Source organism: Uloborus diversus, chromosome 3 (assembly GCF_026930045.1).
Source record: "Uloborus diversus isolate 005 chromosome 3, Udiv.v.3.1, whole genome shotgun sequence".
NCBI lineage: Eukaryota > Metazoa > Arthropoda > Arachnida > Araneae > Uloboridae > Uloborus > Uloborus diversus.
Window position 1 is genome coordinate 89,785,652 of NC_072733.1, and position 24,050 is coordinate 89,809,701.

A 24,050-nucleotide genomic window follows, 5' to 3' on the forward strand; every position below is an offset into this window, starting at 1 on the left:
GAGTGTAAAGCTGCTACTGGACAGGCTAGAAATAATTTTTTGCATTTTATTTCAGCACAAATGCAGCACTGCCCCATTCCACCCAACTTACTCCGACCGACAGAATAACAGAGCCGAGAAAACCTTTACAAACAGTTAATAGAGAATTTAGTTTCACTTTGTTTGAAGAATGCCGAGAAAAACCAAAATGAAGAATAACAGAAACCCCAAATCAATAACAGAAACTAATGTTAAACTAAAAATTAAAAAAAAAAAAAAAACATTTCCTAGAGGGCCGACCCGATATTAAGATGGATTTTGCGAGTCAAAACACACATTGTTAACAAATATGAACTGACAGCGGATAAAAATTTTAAATCATTGAACTTTTTCTCCTTACGGACTATGAAATAGCTACCGATCACGCGTATAAAGGCTTTGAATTGCATTTAAAATTTCCTTAACAAGATTATAGCTTTTACTGTATATAACTTGGAAGTTTCAAACAAATATCAAATGCAGAAAAACTTAGTTCTTTCAATTTGAGGCAAATATTTTTAACGTACGGGTAAGTTTTTACTACCATAATTCTGAAAAACGTTAAGTCGGTTTTTATTAATATCTCCGGTTTTGCAACGGGTGGTACAAATTGGCTTCTGAAATGATACCTTATAATTTAAAAAGGGAATAAAACCTAATTTTAACGGAATTTAAGAGTCTTTTATTCAAATATTTAAGAATTTTTAGAATAGAAAAGATCTGTTTAAGATCCGTCAAAAAGTAGCGGATACGGATACAGATCTTTACTTTCCCTTGGATATCCCGGATACGGATATCCGGAACATCACTACTCCTAACCCTTATCGCTCTGCAATTTAGTACAAATTATTTTGAAACCCGGGGAAGGGGTGCTTTTTTTTCCAAAGAGAGCTCATAATGCATTTTTAACCTGTTTCTTTATAATTGACGTTTTAAATCTTTGCGATTCAAATAAGATTGCGAAGCAACCTTCGGGGCTTGGTCAGCGTTAGCGAGCTGGGGGCAGAGCTCCCTAGTATATTGAAAAATAGTTAATGGTATTGTTAAATTATTCCCGGGAGGTGGAGGCTCGGAACCCTGTGCCCCCACCCTAAAGTCCCTAAATGTTATAAAGTTAAAGTTTTGTCAAAAACATTTCATTACTTATGGGTTATTTTAAAAATTTTAAATAATGCAGGTTTTCGAGCATCCTGTGATTTAGTTTATAAGCACTTTTGCAAGCTTTTTTCTTTTTCACTAGCATTTGACATTCGAACACAAAAACTTTTAGAGCAGATAATGGTATACAATCTTCTCTTTAAGCGAAATTCTTTTATTAAAACAAAAATAGGATAGATAGCAAGTAAATATGTTTTAAATTTAAAATCTTAAATCGTCTTAAATAGGTTAGTTTGAATAAATGATACGTCCGTCATTTTGAAATCGTAGAAACTGAACACACGTGCTTTTTTTTCTCTCTCTCTCTCTCCTTTCTTTTCACACACCCCTGCTTAAGAGTGGGCAACCCTTTAAGACGCCAAGAATTCGCCAATTTCATTTTCAATAGTAGAAACTTTTAAAAGAGTGGGACTTAATGAGAAAAGAACAGGAAAAGAGCTTGGTATTTTCAAACTTCTTTCACCCCTCAAACCCCACAGGAGGTATGGCTGGAGCTCTTCGACTGCGATAAGCGCTATTGTTTGCTCCCCCTAGTCCCTGGGGTATACCAGAAGTGTGGAAGAATTTGGACGACACCGCTCTACAACTGTACTCCATTAAAAACAAGTATTTTGACGATAGAATTAGGAAGCCTTTGAGTTATTTTTGCTCAGAGTTTGCAACAACTTAAAATCCTGGAGAAAATTTTTCCTCCTCGCTTTTTTGCGAGTTTACATGTGTGCTGCACAAAATCTAATGAGTTCAAACTCACAAAAATACTAGAACGTATTAGCAGCTAAACTTACTTTAAGTTCTCAAAATTTCATGCTTCCAATATGATAAAATTTTCTGCAACCTTAGTCTAAACATGGCAGTTCTTCTAACAAAACTGATCCCTCATTTTGGAGCACTTTTTATGGAGCTTCTAGTTTCAAGATTTGTATCCTGGAAGTTGAAACTTTGCATAGTTTAATGTCAACGGCCTCGACACCTCTATAAAATTTCATCGAATTCGGAGATGGTCGAGTAGGAAGGATTTGACATTAGGGTGGATCGAAAAAAATGAAATTTCGAATCTTAATTTGGAATACCTACCAAAAGCTGTGCATGTGTAAGAACAATACACATGTAAAATATTATCAAGTTTGAACAACTCTTTGAGGGTCCTACCAAGGTTTGAATTTCTCCAAAAATAGGAAAAAAGGTCCAAAAAATTTTCCAAAATTATTATGAAAATAACTAGGTTCAAAAATTTTTTTTCTAATACCATTAAAATGGTTCCTTTTAACACGCTTTTCATGCATCTTCAAAATTATTTACATTCTTTGCAGTATTAGGTTCGCACACAAATTCCTAAAATTTCGTCAAATTTCCAAAAACTGACTTTTTTCAAACTTTTTTGCACATTGCAATATTTTTTCTTTTAAAGTCCAATTTTTTCTTTTTTTTTTTTTTTGCAATGATTGTGCAGAATGCAGTTTTAAATGGAAATAAAATTATACCTCATTACATTAACAGCCCAGCACTACGACGAAGAGCGTAATTGCTTCAAACTGGACCAGGGGTAAATTGTCGCACCTCTCTAGCAATTTACCTATTGGTCCTGCGAAAATTCACATGGACCAGCAGTTTCACCATCAAGTAATGTGAAAAGGTGACGCAAAGGCTGCTCGCTTTCAGTTCGCAGATTAACTATGGGACAGGATGTCCAATTTTATTCTCTATGGCCGCAATTGCACCGTTCTTTTTTCTGGTATTCGTGGCCGTGCCATCACAGCCAAAAGCTAAAAGATCCTTAAGACTTAAACAAATTTTCAGTTCAAAAATCACATTGCTGTCGCGACATGTTTTCCAGTTCCAGAAGTTGGCGTCACATGACCCAAATAAAGAGAATTGGATTTTTTAACAATGGATTCCTCGCTTATTGTTCTTCTATAGTATCTGTTTCCAACCATTTCGTTTTGTCATAGTTTTGTCTTTTCGGCTATCGAAAAATGTACTTTTGACTTCCAGTTTGCAGATTTTGAAGAGAAGCACTTACTTTGTCTGTGACACCTGTGACACTTCTTTCGCTGTCTTCGAATTTTATTCCTATCAACGACTTCAGAGCAATAATTATTTGACACAGTACCAAAATCCTGTAATGTTTCTGAAGCAATTGCTGCAGCACATCGCACATCTGTCAGAAAAGCCGTACTGGTAGCACACTGTTGATAACGTTAGCAGATAAAGCCTCATTTGTTCCACTTTTGAACTGACATCAACACCAAAAGATGTTGATGGCTCTGTTGGCGGGGGCATAGCCAATTCAAATTTTTCTTCTTCTGGAATTGAAAGAAAACTTTGCTGTTCCTTATCAGTGTTATTACAGCATCTCGTTACGTAAGTGAAAATCGGAAAACATTATTGATCCTGTCATTCAACGAAATGCCTATTTTTGCCAACCGGAAAAAATTCTCTTAACAGTGATCACTGATGAACGAAAGTACATCAGAGAACTGGGTTCGCGAAGATTTTGAAGTTCATACAAGTGACTTCTGTTCATGAAGAAATAAGAGAATTCTATAATTCAAAGATTAACTTTAATGGATCAGACTACTATGATGTTTCGACCGGCAAGAATCTGCAATAACTGCCACCCCTCTCCTATTTTAGCTAGCATATCTAATTAAAATATTCAACAATAGATTAAAAGCACCAACGCCGATTTTGCGTTCGTTTTGTTGCCCTGTCACACGCAGGTGGTGGAACGCTGTGCTAATATGGCGACAGAAGCTTCTTTGTTTGTGATTGGTCAATCGGCAAAAGATGGCTTCATATGAGCAAAAATCAAACCTCGAAGTTTCATGTCATCGTTTGAATCAAAAAAATGATTTCAAAGAGGTTTCATGAATGGATGTGACGAACTGACTATTTTATGTGGCTTTAACTAACTGATACTTTTCAAGTCCCTCATTTTGTGAAATATTGATGTTCATATATCAGAGCGACTGTGTGTGAGTAAATATACATTCTTTGTAACCAATGCACTTCTCTCTATGTTTTTTTTTTAGTTAATACAACTAAATCATTTTGATAGCTTACTTCTAATGTAAAATGAATAATACATTTATACTTAATACATGTGGCTCGGCAGATGGAAAAGGTAGAATGGAACTCGAAATGCAGGCATTTCTTTTTATTGGATTCTGGGCTGTTAATGTAAATAAGTTTAACTTCACTTCCGTTTAAAACTGCATTCTGTACAGGTGTTGTAAAAAAGAAAACTGGACTTTAAAAGAAAAAATATTGCAATGTGCGAAAAAGCTTAAAAAAAAGTCAGTTTTTGGTTAATTTCGCGAAATTTTACGGCTTATGTGTGAACTTAATGGGGCAAAGACTAAATAATTGGGAAGGTACATAAAAAGAGTGTTCAAAGGAAGCATTTTAACCGTATTATTACAAAAATTTTAAACACTAGTATTTTCATAAAAATTTTGGAAAAATGACCTTTTTTTTCTATTTTTGGAGAAATTCAAGCCTTGGTAGGACCCTCAAAGAGTTGTTCAAACTTAATAATATTTTACATGTGTGTTGTACTTACACAAGCACAGCTTTGGCAGGTATTCCAAATTAAGATTCAAAATTTCGTTTTTTTTTCGATCCACCCTATTTGACATGTCAGATCAGTTGACGTGAAATGACTCCTTCAGAAAAAGAAAAATCCTTTCCCGAAAGTCCTCTTTGGAATAAGGAAATCGGTCTCTATAAACCTTTGATAGAATAAGGGTACCAGTTTTTCAATAACGTCAACCGTCGCTTTAAAAATCTCTATCTGAGTAGGAACCAAAAACGACAATCAGAATAAAGAAAAAATCCGAAATAGCATCTACAGTACATCTAAAACAAAGAGGAAAAAAAGCATTAGAATTTAAAAAACAGCACCAAAAAATTCCTTTTTAAATAAGGACAATATTCACCAAAACTCCCCACTCAAAATCCACACCAGCTTGGCTTAGACTATTTCAGAATATATTATTAAATAACGTTATAACAGTAACTTTTAGATTCTGAATATATGAAGAAGCTAGCAGTACCCGTACGGCTATGCCCGTGATAAGAATTTAAATAAAGTCCATTGAATTAAAAAAAAAATCCCACCCCCCTTCGTTCTGATGTGAAATGATCATTTTTCTTCAACTAAAATGCGTACACACCTTTTCAAAAAACCTATTAAAGTGTCTTTGGAATGTAAAACTATTCGACACAACATATAGAAAGATATACAGAAGCCTTAAAACTCAAAAAAATCTTAACTGTATATTTCATCGCTTAACGTGCCAAGCAACCATGCTACCGTAACCCTGCCCTTTAGCGAGTGAAGCAGGGCTCCCAAATGGTCCGCTTTTCCCGCCAAAGTCCGTTTTTAAGGGTAAAGTCCGCTTTCCACCGCCTTTTAACATTTTGGTCCGTTTAGTCCGCTTTTATGATTTTTTTACTTAAGAATCAGATTTTAAAAGTTTTCATTACGTTAAAAGATAGTGTGTGCTAATGTTTGTTACGGCCGAACACGCGGCGGCGGTGCCTTGTTTCTGTTCAACCTGACTTTCCCGTATTATTTCGCTTCAGATTGACATCATTATTCCTCCTTCAACAGTTGCAGCAAGGAAATCTAGCAAATGTAGAGGTTTGGGGGAGGAGTTATGACGTCTTTGTACGCCCTTGAAAAGTGCTTGAAAAAAAAATTTCATTTTCAAGTGCTAGAAAAAATGTGAAAGTTTTCTTTGGTGTCTCGATATGCAGCATCGCGAAAAATAGCTTCTTACGACGTTTTCGAGTTCAATCTTTCTGCATCTTGTTAATATTTTGATATTTTTGAAAATCAGAAGTTTTTTTAACATACCTTAGATTAGCTTATTTTATGCTTAATTTCAATAGATAATAAGTACTTTTTTTTTTTGAAACCATGGCAACATCAAACTTACTCAGACTTCGCCAAAAATTGCTTGTGGAGTTTGAGATTTCAATCTCTTTGCACCTTGTAAATATTTTGCTATTTTTGGCAATCAAAAGTTATTTTGACATACACCACCTTAGATTAGCTTATTTTATGTTTAATTTTAATAAATAAGAAACTTTCTTATTTTTGGAACCTTGGCATCATTGCACTTACTTGGACTTCGCGGAAAATTGCTTGTCGTGTTTGAGATTTCAATCTTTTTGCATCTTGTAAATATTTGACATTTTGGGCAATCGGAAGTCATTTTCACATACGCCATCTTACATGGTACTTATAGCTTATTTTATATTATTATAGCTATGGTATTGCTTATTTTATGTTTAATTTTAATGGATAGTAAACTTTCTTATTTTTGGAACCGTGGTAACATTGCACAAACTCGGACTTCGCGAAAAATTGCTTCTTGTGTTTGAGATTTCAATCTTTTTGCATCTTGGAATTATTTTAATATTTTGGGCAATCGAATGTTATTTTTACATGTGCTATCTTAGACTAGCATATTTTATGTTTAATTTTAGTAAATAATAAATAAATTAATTTTTATAAAACACATGCCAGTACTTCGCGAAAATTTGATTCTCGTGTTCGAGACTTCAATCTTTTTGCATCTTGGAATTATTTAAATATTTTTGAAAACTGGAAGCTATTTTGACATGTGCTACCTCAGATTATATTATTTTATTTTTAAAAAAACTAAAAACTAAATTACTTTTTATTTCTTTGTATCCTTATTTGTTATTGAAAATACTGAAAATGAGTATTTTCAATTCGAAAATATAGCTCTATGAATCTGAACTTGCACATTAATTGATTACATTAAGTTATTCAGTTAATCAGGCTCAGATTTACGTTCAGTGTATTTATCACTTAAGCAGCATTTGCATATTTTTGGATGTGGCAATTTCCATAAAATATTATCTTTCTTAGTAATCTTTATATATACCTACTTGTGAAGACAGACACAATACCTTGCTGGCAGGATTACTAATACAGTGTAAGTTGACCACTCGCGGTGCACTACTTTAGTGGTCAACTTACAGAGGTTGATTTATATGATAGAGGCTAATTCCGTGCTTGAAAAAAGAGGTCAACTTATAAGGGTGGTCAACTTCACAGGTTTTACTGTACATACATATGAAGAAATGATTTCGATACTTAGCATACTAATAAATGATTTGCAAACCTCTAATATTTTTGAGCTTAGGCAGTAGCGTAGTCAGAAATTACCTCCTGGGTTGGGTGTTCGGTCGTAAATTCTCATATGTATATAAACTATACCATATTAGGGTTGAAAATATGTGTTAAAAACAAGGGCTCCGGAGGGGGGGGGGGAGGGGGGACTCCGTCATGGGGGGGGGGGGCTCTAAACTATATCTTCTTGTCTTGCAGTACCTTGTATCAAAATGAATTCTGTTTGAACTGGTTACGTGAAAGTTTTGTAAATGACTATGTTCTACAATGTTTATTGTAAAAACCGTATCTAAAAGGTCTTAACTAGATATGCACTTATTCATCGGTCATTTAGCTAATTATTTATAATCAGCCAGTTTTCACCAGTTCATTAGTAGAAAATTTATTTTTCAGCTAAAATTACTCTGTAAGGTCGTTAGTTACATGCTTGCTTGTAACCCCCCGATCCAAATGTTTGTAAATAATATAATTCAATGGATAAAAAGTTCAGCTGTACCGAAGGTGATAAGGAATTGTATTATTGAAAATCATTAGTATGGTTAATTAACGAATTATCTTTACGGATTTAGCAGCAGACAGCTAATTTTTCTTTTGGTGCTTCCCTGGGTTTAACTGGGAATGGTCCTCCCAAGGTCCTCTTTAGTCCCCTTTTGGCTTGAAAGTGGTCCTCTTTTACCTTTTTCTATGGCTAAAATGTGTTGGGAGCCATGGTGAAGCGGTTTTGTTTCTGCAATTTAAAATGTTTCGCCATCGCCAAATAAACAATTTACTCTGATGTAAGAACTTAAGAGAATTTTCAGATTTGGTCAATTATTTCCGGAACTACTGGACCGATTTTAATGAAATTTTGTTTGTGCATACATTGAAACAATACAAAACAATTAACCCCCGAAAATTTAAAATATACATGCATCATCATAAATAACACTCGTTAGAGTCGGATGGCATGAAACAGCGGTTGCAAAATTGGACAAAAAAATGGGTTAGTAGGGCGTATGGTTCCCTCTAACCGACGTATAGGCCTCGCAGTGTGACTCCATACTTGAAATAAAGCAGTTCATGGGATCCTTAAGCAATTATTTCCACTCGTTCCACAACGCCGTTCTCAGGGTATGGATGGTCCCCATATAGGTGTTGCGAGTTGCTATTGCCCTCCCGAGAGCGTCCCAGACATTTTCTATAGCGTTGGAGTCTAGAGATCTACTTGGCCAATCCATCGAGTGCATATCCTCCCCTTCCAAAAATTCGTCGACCAGAGGAGCTGTCTGCGGCCTTCTGTTAACATCCAGTAAAATTAACTCGGAGCTAAGAGCGCCCCTCAAGAAGTGAGCATAGAGCTCCAAGACCACATCCCTATACCTCGCAATTGTCAGAGAGCCTCTCTCAAAGACATGGAGGGGTGTGCGGCCATCTAACATGATGCCTGGCCAGATCGTCAAACCATCACCACGATAATGGTCGATTTCGCCGATATTGGAGGGTAGGTAGGTTCCTGCTTCTATCTATGTAAACGTAGGACAAGAATAGTCGTTTAAGTTGAAACGGGACTCGCTATTTGACTTCCAATATCCGCGAAATCGACCATTATGGATGAGGAGGTTTGACGATCTGGGCTGACATCATGTGGGATGGCTGTACACCCCTCCATGTCTTTGAAAGAGGCTCTGTGAGAGTTGCGAAATAATAGGGATGTGGTCTTGGAGCCCTATGATCCCCTCTTGAGGGGCGCTGTTATCCGCGAGTTAATTTTAATGGATGTTAACACAAGACCACATACAGCTCTTCTGGTCGACAAATTTGTAGAAGGTGAAAATATTCACTCTATAAATTGGCCACGTAGATCTCTAGACTCCAATCCTATAGAGCATGTCTGGAACGCTCTCAGGAGGGCAATGCCAACTCGCAACACCCCTCCGGGGACCATCCGTAGTCTGAGAACGGCGTTGTTGAACGAGTGGAAATAATTGCATAAGGATCCCATAAACTGCTTTATTTCAAGTATGGAGTCACACTGCGAGGCCTATACGTCGGTTAGAAGGGACCATACGCCCTACTAACCCATTTTTTTGTTCAATTTAGCAACCGCTGTTTCATGCCATCCGACTCTAATGAGTGTTATTTATGATCATGCTTGTGTATTTTAAATTTTAGATGGTTATTTGTTTTGTATTGTTTCAATGTATATACATACCAAATTTCATTAAAACCGGTCCAGTAGTTCTGAAAATAATTGACCAAATCTGAAAATTCTCTTAATTTCTTGCATCAGTGTATTATAAAAACGTTATAAAGAACAATCACAATTGAGTAATACGACAAATCAAATTATTTACTGAGATAAGTTACTATCTTCAACTATAAGAACAAAAACAAACGTTGAAGAAATAAGGAAAACAAAACCAAATAGAAAAATCCTACAAAATCAAATTATGTACCTGAATATCGAAAAAAAAAAAATAAACGCATTCAAAAATCAGTTTGCTGACCACAACACAGCTTAGCCGACCACGCGTCCGAGCCGCGCGGCATAGTTTTTCTAAGCTATCGACACTGTCGCCCAGCGCCCTTTCGATGAGTTAATTTACCCCGCCGTCTATTAAGAACTCATAGAGCTAAACTTACTCCGCCATCTATTAGGAATTCATAGAACTAAACAATTAATCAATCATTTAATTTGCAATTACAAATACTTCGGTCAATCTGATTTTAAAAAAAAATAGCCTATAGCCTCCCTCAAGAAATGGACTATTCAAAACAAAAATACTTTTTCAATTCGAACCAGTAGTTTCTGAGATTAGCGCGCTCAAACCAACAAACTCTTCAGCGTTATATTATTAGTATTTATAGATACAACAATGAAAACTGCAGTTATTAATACAAAACTAAATTTTGAGTGATCGTCTCTGTGCTGCACAAGCAATTAAATAGACTTTAAATAACAAAAAATAAATGAAAGAGGAAAGTTTTAAGACCCCCCCTCCCCCCATTATCGATCAGAGACACACAAATAATCATTTCGTTAAGGTGTAAAAAATATATAAAAATTATGATGCGGAAAATACGTTTGCTGTTGCGAAGAAATTTGGAAGTGCGAAGTTATTCAAATAGTCTACAGGTTATGCATGGACCCAAACGATGCAGAAAAAAGAATCTTTTCGCAGTTTTTTTTTTCTCTTACTTCTTCGTGTTATTTTCTCCTTTTTTACTTTTTCATTGTCAATTAAGGTGAGTGTTCTTTGTACGTATTCCCTGCTCTGTCTGGTGATTTCCGTGCGTAATGAGTACTGTCCAACAGATATTTTTAAGTTCAGTCCTTGGTTCTTTTCACGTTGTCGTCATCTATTAATAGTCCACTGCTGGCATGCTTGCCAAATAGATTTATTTGTTTGAATCCGTTTCATTTTTTCTCTCTCTTCAACCCGGCAATTTCTATTTTGCAGGATGGCAGAATGAGCTGACTTTAGCTGACGTTTCTTTCTCAATCCTTTTGAAGAAAAGCTTTTATATCAAAAAACATGAATCTCGAAGGTATGTATTAACATCCGGCGTAAAAGGTAGTATGTGTTGCAACACACTGTTCAATTAGTGCTTATGATTTGTTTTATTTGTATTGAACGCCTATGCTATATTGCGTGGTGTATCTTTGAAGATATTTAAGTAATTTAAATTGATCTTGTAAACATTGTCTGTTTAAAGTATTTCTGTTGCATTGTTAACAGTCATATATCGGAACTTTGGCAAGGTTGTTGTTACCTTCCTTACCCCCCCCCCCCCTACCCCGGCCATGAAATAAAATACTGTCCAGTAATTTTACATTTTTAGTAGAATACTTTTCTATATTTTCACATCCATTCACGGATATTTAGCGAAATTTATTTTATTACGAGCATATTGAAATATATTTATAGATATAAAAAAAAATATTTTGTTTATTTTTTATCGTCATACATATCTCTTAATAAATAAAGAGTTGATCAAAGTGAAGTTTTCATTTTTAAGAAAATTAATTATTTTGTAACCTTTATAGCATTGCATTGCTCTGAAGCATGAATATTGCTAAAATATTTTCCATTTTTGTTCTAAAAAAAACTGATTTGCATCAAAACTTGTGTTAGTGATTAGCATATTCTTCAAAGTAACCTCTTATAGTTGTCCCTTTATAATATTTCTAGTTGAAAAACTGTTCAGTATGCTAGTACTGTTGCAGCACTATCACTAGTTAGTCTATCACAATCTACCACTAGTTAGTAGCACTACTGTTTTTCTATTCATTTTGAGACAAAAGCTATAAGTTCCTAACCTAAATAAGAGTTGTAAAAAAAATCAGGACAGGGGCTAACAATTCGGAACTGTCCCAGAAAATTCGGGGCGCAAGGTAACCTTAATTAAGATCTTGACCAAAATCCACTTGTTCGGCAGGTACGTATTTAGAATTTATTGGCACATTTTATCTCGAACAAGATCGAGTGCGTTAGAGATGAATATAACACTTAAGTTTAGTCAAAGGATTCCGATTGCACTCAAAAAGTCGCTGTTTAGTTTTAGTTCTATTGTAGCTTTATTATTCATTTATTTTTTGCATTTGCAAAAATTCAAAATACATTTTTTTTTACAGTTCCAAAATACTATCTGCACAATCTAATAAAATTTTAAATGATCTTTCGAATTTCATTCTTTTTCTTCAATGGCCTGACAGCCGAGGAACTCGAGTGGACCCTCGTTCTTCCGAAGATTCGAATTCCAGACATCCAGTTTGTTACTTTCAAAATTTAGAAGCCCTTTTTAAAACAGTCGAGCCACCTAAGGTGGGTCTTAATCTTTTTCGGGTGGCGAATGGTCTGACTGAGAAACTTTTGTTGCACGACTTTCATCTATTCTGCACAGATGTTGTTGTGAAACTGATCACAAAAGAACTTTGAACTGTTTTCTATTTTTTAATTATTCAATTCTTTATTTATCGTCATTTATGTAAATTTTGATGTAAAGAAATTTATCTGGCAGGTGGCGCCAGATAAAATAATACCTTCTGTTGACAGGTAGTCGACTGCTTTTTTGTTTCACTGGAAGCGCAACTCTGCGCGTTGTAGTGTGGATGGCAAACATCAATAAAGTCCGTATGTAAACGCATTGAGTTAGTTCTTGTACCTATGTGTTCAATCTCGCAGATAAAAAATGGTCAGAATGAAATCGAGGAGTCTCCTAACAATTAGTGGCGTCCGCGACAGGATTATAGGAATTTTGAGGTATTTTTAGAAGTGTTTAAGTATTTGTCGATGTTTTCCGATACTTTTGTATTTTGATAAATGTTCGGAATTTTCAAGTTTCTTAAAGTAAATTTTTAGCAATTGTAATAGTTTGTAATTCTGTAATGTCGACATTGTTTTGCAAATTAACGTAACTTTGAATGCTAAAAATGGAATCTTTAAAATTAAAAGCATTGAGGGTTAAACGTACTGGTTTAAGAACTTCTTTTACGAAAACTGCGAATGTCGTAAAAGTAGAGTTAAGTGAGGAAGAATTTTCCTCAGATGTAGTAAGAGATAAACTTACTAAGTTAACAAACGTACAGTTAGAACTTAAAACACTTGACAATCAAATTCTTGATTTGTTGGTTTCTGATGAGAATACTTTAGAGGAAGATGTTAATAAAGAAATAGAACAGTGTGAAATGTATTCTGATGAATTCATAACTTTGTCTCGGCAAGTAAATGAGAAATTTCAAAATCCTGAACAAGTTAAATTAGAATCGAGGTCAGCCGATAGTGCTGACATTTCCTTGAATAGGATTAAACAATATAGACTTCCGAAAATTGAATTAAAAAAGTTTGACGGGGAATTTATAAATTGGTTGCCGTTCTGGTCCCAATTTGAAAAAATTCACAGTGACCCTGATTTGTATGAGAGTGACAAATTTGCCTATTTAATTCAGTGTATGAAATTCGGTTCTCGAGCTAGAGAGTTTATTGAAAGTTATCCAGTTACTTCCGAGAATTATGATAAAGCTGTTTCAGCTTTGAAAGAACGTTTCGGAAAACCGGAACTATTAGTAGAAGTATATGTCAGAGAGTTGATTAAGTTAATTGTTTCTAATGTTAAAGCAAATAGTAAGGATAAATTATCACTCGATAAACTCTATGATAAAATTGAAGCTCATTTGAGAGCCTTGGAATCTTTAGGTTTAAAGTCGCACGAAAATACAGCTTGGTTGTTTCCGATGGTGGAATCATGTCTTACCGAGGATGTTTTGAAAGCGTGGCAAAGAAGTTCGCTCTTTAACGAGCCTGAAGGGGTTGATGTTTCTCGCCTTTCCAATTTAATGAAATTTTTGAAAGCTGAAGTGGAGGGTGGAGAGAGGCTAAAACTGGCTCGCAGTGGGTTAGATAATTTTAGTCATAAAGACGGAAATCGTGAGTTGAAAGGAAAATTTAAGTTTCAGAAACAAGCTCACATTTCCACTGCTTCAAGTTTTCTTAGCACTAAGGATCGGGCTTGTCTTTTTTGTGATAAAATGCATGATTGTAAAAATTATTATGGGGCACGTGCATTATCTCTTAATGAAAGGATAGCTAAAGTTAAAGAAAAGAAATGTTGTCTAAAATGTTTAGAGCCAAATCATATAGCAAAATTTTGTAAACAGTTTATTAAGTGTTTTTCTTGCGGTAAAGCGCATTTAAATATTTTATGCCCAGAGTTGAATAAACCAATTCAGCCAATAGAGGAAAAGACGGTAGCTGAAATATTGCATACAACCACAGTCGGGCAAACTTGTACCCCGGAGGTAGCTCTAATGACTTTGTGGGTAAGAGTAGCGGGAGTTAAGGAGTGTAAAGAAATAAGAGCCCTTTTAGATTGTGGTTTCCAAAAATCATACATTTTGGAATCATTGGCCACAGAGCTAGAATTACCCGTTGTGTCAAAAGAAAATGTAGCTCTTACTTTATTTGGGGGTACTAAAACTGAACCAAAGTTGCATAACAAATACAGAGCAAAATTGTGCTCGGTCAGCTCGTATAGGTATCCAAATTTAGAATTTGAATTCTTGGATCAGAAGGTAATTTGTGGGGATATACCTCGGGTACCAAAGGGCCCGATATTGAAAGAATTAAAGCGAAATCGGATTTGGTTGTCGGATTTAGGTGAAAATTGTCCTAAAATAGAAATGCTCATAGGTAGTGACATTTACGGGAAAATTTTTACCGCGCGAGTTAAGCAATTGAAAGGAGGTTTAACCGCTATTTGTACAAAATTGGGCTGGACAGTTTGCGGTGTATCAGATGATTTTCATAAAGGGAAAAATGCTTCTGCCTTTTGTACGAATTTAGCAATACAGGATTTCAAGATTTCCGATCTTTGGAGCTTAGAAACCATCGGAATTTTGGATGCTAATCTCAATTTAAATAATTCTTTAGAGGAAAAAATAGCACGTGAGCAATTTTTGAATTCTCTCTCGAGAAACGAGGACGGTCGTTATAGTGTGGGATTACCTTGGCTTGGATGCAATGTAGAATTGCCCTCAAATCGTCATATAGCCGAAAAGAGATTGTTCAATGTCACCCATAGACTTAAATCTTTGAGAAAATATGAGGAATATGATAACATTTTTAAACAGTGGTTAGAAGAGGGTGTAATCGAAGCGGTACCAAATAATGAATTGCATTTTAAAGGACATTATTTACCTCATCACCCAGTCTTTAAACCTAGTAGTGTTACGACTAAGATAAGACCCGATTTTGACGCGTCATGCAAAGTTAATAGATCACCATCCCTTAATGATTGTTTGGTTAAAGGCCCAAATTTAATCGAAGAAATTCCATCTATTTTGTTGGGTTTTAGAGAGAAAAGTATTGGTGTTACGTCCGATATTCGGCGTGCATTTTTGCAGATTGAGTTGAGGAAAGAAGATAGGGACTTTTTGAGATTTTTATGGTGGGAGAAAGGCAAGTTGAAGGTTCTTCGTCACACAAGAGTCGTGTTCGGGGTACGGCCGAGCCCATTTTTACTGGGGGCGGTTATTTCCTTCCATTTGTCGAAAGTACCGCCTGACCAAAATGATATTGCACGAAAATTAGACAGAGCATTTTACATTGATAATTGCGTGACTTCAGTAGATAATGAAAAGGATCTCGTGGATTTTGTAAAATCCTCTACTGAAATTTTAGCTGAAGCTCGAATGGACTTGCGAATGTGGACATATGGTCCAGTAGAGAAAGATATTGAATTGGCGCCAGAATATTTGAGCGCAGATTCCCCGGCAGAGAATCCCGTTCTAGTTTTAGGAATTATGTGAGACAGAAAGTTAGATAATCTTCACGTAAAAATTGAGAACGTAGCGGTTTCAGAGAAAGTGACTAAAAGGGAGGTTTTGTCTTTAACGCAATCAATTTTTGATCCTTTGGGATTTTTGACACCTGTTTTATTGCAAGCGAAGTTGTTACTACAGGAAATTTGGGAGATGAAAGTGGACTGGGATGCCCCTTTACCCGGTATTACTAGAAACAAATTTTTAAAATGGTATAATCAACTGAAAATTCTGAATGATTTGCGAATACCGCGACGTATAGGGTTCGGAGATCCAAGGTCACTTCATATATTTTGTGATGCTAGCCAGCATGCATATGCAACGGTAATTTTTCTGAGGTCCGAGAGTGAAAGGGAAATTTGCTCAGTTACAAATACAAATCAGTGGTCACATATTTCAAGTCATTTAAACTTCGCAGATTTACCTTCACGCGGTTGTTTGCCTCTTTAGTTTTCTAAATCAGATTGGTGGAGTGGGCCTGTTTGGCTTAAAAGTCCTAAAGATAATTGGCCAAAATCTGAGGTTAAAGCAAGTGAAACTTTAGTTTTTGCAGAACGCAAGAAAGGCATATGTTTAAATCTTAGTGCCGTAGTAGAAAGTGATAGAGTTAAATGGTACGAGAAGTTTTCTAAATTTTCAAAAATGATACGAGTTTTAAGTTGGGTAAAAAGATTCATTAAAAATTGTCAAAAAATAACGGTAATTCGAGAACCTTTCTTGCTAGATTCCGAAATAAAAGAATCTAAAATCGCGCTTCTTGCTCTTGTTCAGACGGAAAGTTTTCCGGAAATGGGAGACTCTATTGGCGGCATTTTGACCATAAGAGATCAAAGTGGTTTAAGAAGAGTAAGAACACGAATCGTCGAAAGAGAAGATTCCTATGAATTCCGGTATCCTATTTTGTTGCCATCGAAGCACTACATAGTGAACTGTTTAGTGAGAGACTATCACTTGAAATATTCACATGCTGGAACTCAAGCATTGACTGTTATAATGAGAGAAGAATTTTGGATAATAGGTGCTAGGCGCACAATCCGATCAATTGTTAAGAACTGTGTTCGATGTAAAAGATTTGCTGCAAAACCTCCAACTACTGGATCCATTCAGTTACCATTGGACAGAGTTCGTGATGCTTTCGCCTTTGAAGTCACCGGAATAGATTTATGCGGTCCGCTTATTCTCCGGAATAAAACTAAGACTTGGATAGTATTGTTTACGTGTGCGGTATACCGATGCGTACATTTAGAGTTGGTGTCATCCATAAGCACAGAGACCTTCATACAAGCGCTTCGGCGTTTCATAGCCCGAAGAGGTCGTCCGTCTGTTGTGTACACCGACAATGGGACTAATTTTGTTGGAGCGTCAAGATTGCTGAGAAAAATAGATTGGAAAAAGGTGATATCGCTGGAAACGTTAAGCCCCATCACTTGGAATTTTATTCCGCCCACAGCTGCGTGGTGGGGCGGATGGTGGGAGCGTCTAGTTCGTACCACTAAGGAATTATTAGTGCGAGTTTTGGGACAAGCATCCGTAACCTATGAGGAATTACTTACTCTCCTATGTGACGTGGAGTCGGTAATGAACTGTCGTCCTCTAACATATGTCTCGAACGACACGGAGGATTTAACGCCTTTAACACCTTCTATGTTTATACAGGACATTAAATTTTCAGGTACCCCAGATTTGGACCTGTTAGACCGAGATAAACTTTTAGTACGCCAACGCTTTTGCCAAGAGTTGCGGGAACAACTTCGAAGTCGTTTCCGCAAGGAGTATCTCGGACAACTAGTGCAGAGACATGGACAAACTCACTGTGAGCTGAAATTAGGGGACATTGTATTGGTTGGAAGCGAAAATCTCAAACGAATTAACTGGCCAATCGCGCGTATTCAAGAACTGTATACTGGAAGAGATGGAAGGGTAAGAGTTGTTAAAGTAAAAACCCAAAATGGTACATTGACCCGTCCTGTACGAAAATTGTACCCGTTAGAAGTGTGCTCCTGTTTTAAAAATAGCATTATTTAATTTTTGATTCAAGCAAATCAAAAAGGTGGGAGTGTTGTGAAACTGATCACAAAAGAACTTTGAACTGTTTTCTATTTTTTAATTATTCAATTCTTTATTTATCGTCATTTATGTAAATTTTGATGTAAAGAAATTTATCTGGCAGGTGGCGCCAGATAAAATAATACCTTCTGTTGACAGGTAGTCGACTGCTTTTTTGTTTCACTGGAAGCGCAACTCTGCGCGTTGTAGTGTGGATGGCAAACATCAATAAAGTCCGTATGTAAACGCATTGAGTTAGTTCTTGTACCTATGTGTTCAATCTCGCAGATAAAAAATGGTCAGAATGAAATCGAGGAGTCTCCCAACAGATGTTCTGCCTATTTTCTTCTCCAAATAGTGTTGTATTTGACTATATGGTTCTTTAAATGATTTGTAAACTTCAGAGTTGATTCTTCTCCAGATATTGTCGCAATTTAGACCGCTTAACACGCTTCTCAACTTTTTCTCTTTCAAAAACAGAAATGATATCTTGAACTTATTCTGTCATTGCCCAAGTCTCCTCAGAGTAGCTAAGAATGGGTCTGATTAAGCATTTGTAAAGTAGGATCTTCTCTTTTCTGCTGATGGAGTTAGACTTCAAGTAATTTTAAAACCGAAAAAACATCGGTTAGCAGCTACTACGGATCTCAGGCATTATGTCATTTTGAGAGTATTAACTTTTGATCTTAAATATTTAAAGTTACTAAAAAATTCAAATTTGTAATCCTCAATTTCAAAATAAAGGTTGCCGTGATTGCCTCAGGGCATATGTTTATTTCTGTTTTGATTGATTGCTAGATGCATTTTGTTGACTGCAACCTTAAGAGATGTAAAAACCTCTCTAAGGGACACGCGGGAGTGCATGCGATAATGTCAATATCGTCAGCGAACGCAAAAATCTGAACAGACTTGTTAAATATTAATGTTGGAATCTTTCACAATTTTTTCGAGGGCAAGATTAAAGAGCTAGCTGGTCAATACATCTCCTTGTCTGAGCCCATTTGAAACAGCAATGCGCTCGGAGAGATTATTCTTAACTTTAACTGTAAGTTTAGTTTCAGTAAGAGTAATAGTTGCCTAAAAGTTTTTCAGGTATTGCAAATCCTCGCATAACTTCAATTAGTAGTTTTCTGTTAACTGATTCGTAGGCAGTCTTGAAATAAACAAAGAGATGGTGTGATGCTACACTGTTAGAACTACAGGAGCCGTTGAAAGGTCCTTTGGCACCCTGGGGTGAAAGCAAGGTGCATCCGGGTGAAAACGGAGGCTTGGAGATGTCCTTGCGGTTCTTTTGGCTCCTTTAAAAAGGGTGCCCAGCTGTCACGTGATCTGTCACATGATATTTATGATTTTTAATGGCGGCGTTCATGAAATGATAAAAGTCATTTTCATGCATTTTGTATTATTACGTTTATTTTTCAAATTTATTCTTCGTGATTACAGTAGTAGATGCCTTCTTCTGACGACTCGATTTTACTAAAAGGAGCTTGTAACCCTGTAACCGCTGTTCCATGCTTGTTTACAAGTCAATGAAGTGAAACTGGACCGTTACTACTTCGCTAAGTTTTTTTTTGTTCTTATATTTATTTCACGTATGATTATTTTGTTTCGGTCGCTATTCTATTGAGATATGAGAAAATTATATAGTTTCGCTCACAATTCTGTAAATATCTTTGACTTTTTTTCGTTTTAATGAATCTACATCGCGTGTGCTGATACATATGGTGCTGAATTTAAGGTGAAATATTTTTTGACTTTGAGATATTTAGCCACGTGATTTCATGCTGTCAATTGTTTCGAAAGCTAAATTGCATGCATTTTTATTTCGTTTCAAACTATTTGGGTCGTTGCACAGTCAGAGATGTTTTAAGAAAATTTTCTGCCTTGCGAACGATCCTATTGGTTTGAAGCGCTGATTCTCCTTGAACGAATGAAGTTGAAATTTCTGAAGATTTGTTTACTTCTCGTCAAAAAAGTTTTAAGACTAAACTTTAAGGCTTGTGTAGTAAATTAAATCTTGACTAACATGATTCATTATAAATAATGATGTAAAACACCTCTTAGCTGCTGCATAGGTTTTAAATTCAAATTTGGTAGGTTGTGGCAAATAGAAAAACATGCTTTGCTCTAGAAACGGAGCAATTGATATTTTTTGTATTCCCATTGACCAAAATTGTGGAAGGATCCTGATTGAGGAAGCAGTCTTGAATTTACAGTCAAACCCTGACTTAAGGCCCACCCTTTAAAGCACCAATCCTATTATGCCACCATAATTGTGTCGCTTGTTATGACGCAGACCAATACCATGCTCCAAAAAAATGCTTTTTCAAAAAAATTTCTGATGTTTACAGTAAGTTGACAATTATTTAATTACAAATGGGGCATTCCAAGGTATTTTTGACATTTATGTAGAGTCCGTAACGTGACCTTTTTTGCCATAACTTTTTAATTTACTGTTTAATTAGCATATTATTTTATTTTGATCTTTTCCTACCAACACACCAGCTCAAATTAAAATAATTTGCAAATCAAACGGTAAATTAAAAAGTTATGGCAAAAACGTCACGTTACGGACTCTACATAATGTCCAAAATACCGTGGAATGCCCCAAATACTGATTATTCTCTTCTGTATCTATAGTGTAATAAGCACTCCCATCCAAGTTATTCAAAAGTAGAGTACACCAAAATGTTTCCAGGCAAAAACGCTTTGTGGAGAGCTCGTTTGCAATAAACTTGTGGTCTACTCTCTACCGAAAAACACTATCAGTGGTTGAATAGGAAAGTGGGGCTTTGTTAACATGTGCCTGCATTTTTTACACCAGGGCTTAAATTTTACACAACCTTTACAACCCTTTTAGCTAAGTGGGTTTATGGGATGAAATTACACCAGGAACTTGTCAATAGCTGGAGATATGGGGATTTAGTTAAAGGTGAAAAACAGAGTGCAGAGTAATGTTGAAATGAGAGATTCAGAATAACATCAACAAAGAGATTGTTTTGCAAAATCTTCCACAGTAAATAAATACATTGATGCCAAAAAATCAGTTTCAGCTTTTGAAAATATGGCTCTCGAGGAAATTATTAAGTTAGCGATTCCGATTCATCTGAAGGAGAACTTGAAAATGTAGAAGGGAATTTTAAGTCAGAAACTATAAAACGAATGTCGCATTTAGAAACTAGCAAAATTCTTAAAGGAATATGCGACTGATAGAAAAATGTTGAACAGCCTTCTTGCATTAGAAAAGAACAGAGCTATCTTTTTTGAGAAAAAAAAAAGTCAAACTGAAACTAAAAAATATTAATATTTTGGACCAGAAAACAGGTAGTTTAGATAAACTAATTAATGTTGGAGCCTGAAATCTATTAATTTTTTTAACTTAAAGAGGTAAAATCATGCTTTAATTTTATCACATTTCTTAGCATTATTTGTAATCTTACACTTTATATTTCGATATATTGCCAAAATCGATATAACGTCACCAAAAGATGGGATTTGACAGTGGAGTTATATCGGAGTTTTACTGTAAGTCTATCAAACAGTCATATTAACATGATGACAGACTGCAGGGTTTTGTCGAAGCAGAAAGTGGCTCAATCACATAGGCATGATCTTACATCATTGTATCCCAAGATGTCACGAAATAGTGCTCAAAGAACTCCATAACTTGAAGGTGAAAATTCTGGTTTTTAAAAGCAATAAGCATTAGGCTCAGAGCTGAAACATTAGGAGTACAGTAGAATACCTTTATAAGGCCGACCTGTATAACGCAATTGTCTATAAACCGCACTACTTTTCAAAAGGATAAACAATAGGTTTTGAAGAAAAAAAATCTCTCTGGTTTGTCTTGCAAACATAAATATTGTTAGGTAAATTCAATTTTGAAACTGTTTTTCATCTTTTCATCTTAATTCAAAGCTTTTAAATAAAAATTAGTATTCACAGAGAAAAGAAAATACCAGATGGCTCTTGAAAATGCAGCTGTTATGTTAACCATGGAGCTAGCAAAAGTGCAGAATAATTCACTTTCTTTTGATTGTGAAACATATTTATTTGTGAATGACTAATGGTTTATAATTAGTGCTTTAGGACTCATTGCAGATAGAACTCATTCTGAAATGCTAATATATAGATATATTCTGAATATTAGTTTCAAAATTTGAATTGACCTATATAATGCCAAAACCTGTATAACACAAAAGCTCTGGTCCCAAGGTGTGCATTATAACGGTCTTCTACTGTATTATTTATTAATTGTGGGTACTAATAATGCAATGTATTCATTAGGTTTTTAGTTGTTGCTTTGTAGGAATTGAACATTTTTGTATTCTGTCACTTTTTTCTTACCTGGGTGCAATATGCTGTCAGATAATAGTACCAGGCTTGATGGTGCACTGATTTGGTGCAAGTAAAAAACACCATAACAAGATTAAAAAATAACTTTATAAAGTGCACAAGACGTTGGAAAAAAAAAACATTGTCTAGCATGCATCCAAGGCCGGACTAATACTCCGTCAGTCCGTGCCCCGGCACGGAGTAAAGATTTTTGAGGGGCGCAAAATTGCCAAATTAAAATATGAAAAATATTTGCAACTGAGCTGCTGAAAAAAAAAAAAAAATTCTCTGGAAAAAATACTGGCACCATTTACAAATGAAAAGGGCGCATCGCGATATCCCTTTATCTATTCTATAACCGTAGTCTGCACAAGCTTGAAGTAAAAGGTGTTAGTTCTTTTATACTAATTACAGAGACTTTAAAATCATTTTGTCATAAGTAGGATCAACACCAGCAGGGGCGCCTCGAACTTAAATTTTTAAGAGGAGAGAACTTTTCTGCCGAACGGAGCTCTAAACTTTGCAGAATGATAAATTATGGATATTCACACATGTGCTTACATCTTTAGTAAATAATTACATTTAGGCATTTTATTATTTCAACTAGTGGTACCCGCACGGCTTTGCCTGTAATAGAGAAATTAAAAGGTCTTTTGGTTCGCCTGTATAATGTATGGTGAATTTTCTCGCCACTTGGCTTGCACCCATGTTACCGGTTCCACGTTATAATTTAGCATCTCGCCAATTGGCTTGTGTCCATGTTACGGTTCCACGTTATGATAATTTCGAAATTTACTCGTCTATCTTATGATATTTTTGTTCTTAAAATTGGAATAGATAAAGACCACATCGAATTTTCGAAAAATCGCTATGAGGTGCACACCTCCATGCTACAAACTAACTTTGTGCCAAATTTCATGAAAATCGGCCGAATGGTCTAGGCGCTTTGCGCGTCACAGAGATCCAGACATCCTCCGGATATCCAGACAGAGAGACTTTCAGCTTTATTATTAGTAAAGATTATGTCTCCAAATTTTCAGAATCATCAGGCAAAATGTCCCGAATTATGAAATTTTTGGAAGATTACAGTGACTTCCCATCGGAAAACAAAATTTCGCGGTTTTTTTTTTGCAAACAGAAGCGAAAATTGAAAAATCCGACGTAAAAAGATTTTTTACAAGGTTTAAAATTTTTTATTATGACGGGGTTGCGAAAATTAAAGCCTCGCGAAAAAAATGCTCTTACAGTATTCAGTGCAATTTGGAAACTCATGGCACGCTTTAGACTAAAAAATGTATAAATTTATAAATAAACAAGATAGTGTCTGGGGTGCTGATGTTTTTCTGTTTCTGTTTTTCTTACTTTCATTTTTTTCTTACCATGAAAATCTCAAAGCTGAATGCTGAAAAATGTATATGCCGTTAAAATATGGTTCAAACAGATAAATAAAAGTAGAGAGAGATAGAGAGAAGTGAGATTTAAACGATTGATATGAAAAGTCGCACTAGAAGTTGTTAAATGGTTGAAGGGAAAAAACGAAGGTTAAAACAAGTACTCTGCGGGAGATTAATGAGACACGATATTTAAAATGAAACATAGTAGAAAAATGACCATAATTTTCACACAAAAGTCAAAAATAAAATAAAATAATAAATAAAAACACCTCCGTCCAAATCAATAAAATATACTTCTGGGGCTGTAAGCGTTTGAATTCAAACATGTTAAAATGCAAGGTAAGGGTGAAAATTAGAAGTTTTAATATTTCCGGTTTTAGGACTGTATTCTGAAAGAGTTCCCAGGGTTAGGTGAAACTCTAGAACCCTAAAACCTGATCCCTATAACATCATCAAAGATTGTCTAAAGTTGTTTTCGAAACTTTAATTTTGAAAATTTTCCGAGGAAGTCTCCGCAAATCTTACCCCTTACCCTAACGTCATCAAAGATTGCTTACAATTTGCGTAATTATAATTTCAATTTTGAAAAGTTTTAACGGAAGTTTTTACAACCTTCCCTTTCCACCTTTAA

At 35.5% G+C, this 24,050-nt stretch overlaps 1 protein-coding gene across 1 annotated transcript in view; it reads left to right on the forward strand.

The window, feature by feature from the left end:
• LOC129218435 (atlastin-2-like) overlaps nt 1–24,050 on the forward strand; it is a 240,086-nt gene that overhangs the window by 69,661 nt on the left and 146,375 nt on the right. The window contains exon 2 of the mRNA XM_054852699.1: nt 10,786–10,873. Coding sequence (XP_054708674.1) covers nt 10,861–10,873 — 13 coding nt within the window. The 5' untranslated portion in view covers nt 10,786–10,860. The remainder of the gene's footprint in view (nt 1–10,785; nt 10,874–24,050) is intronic.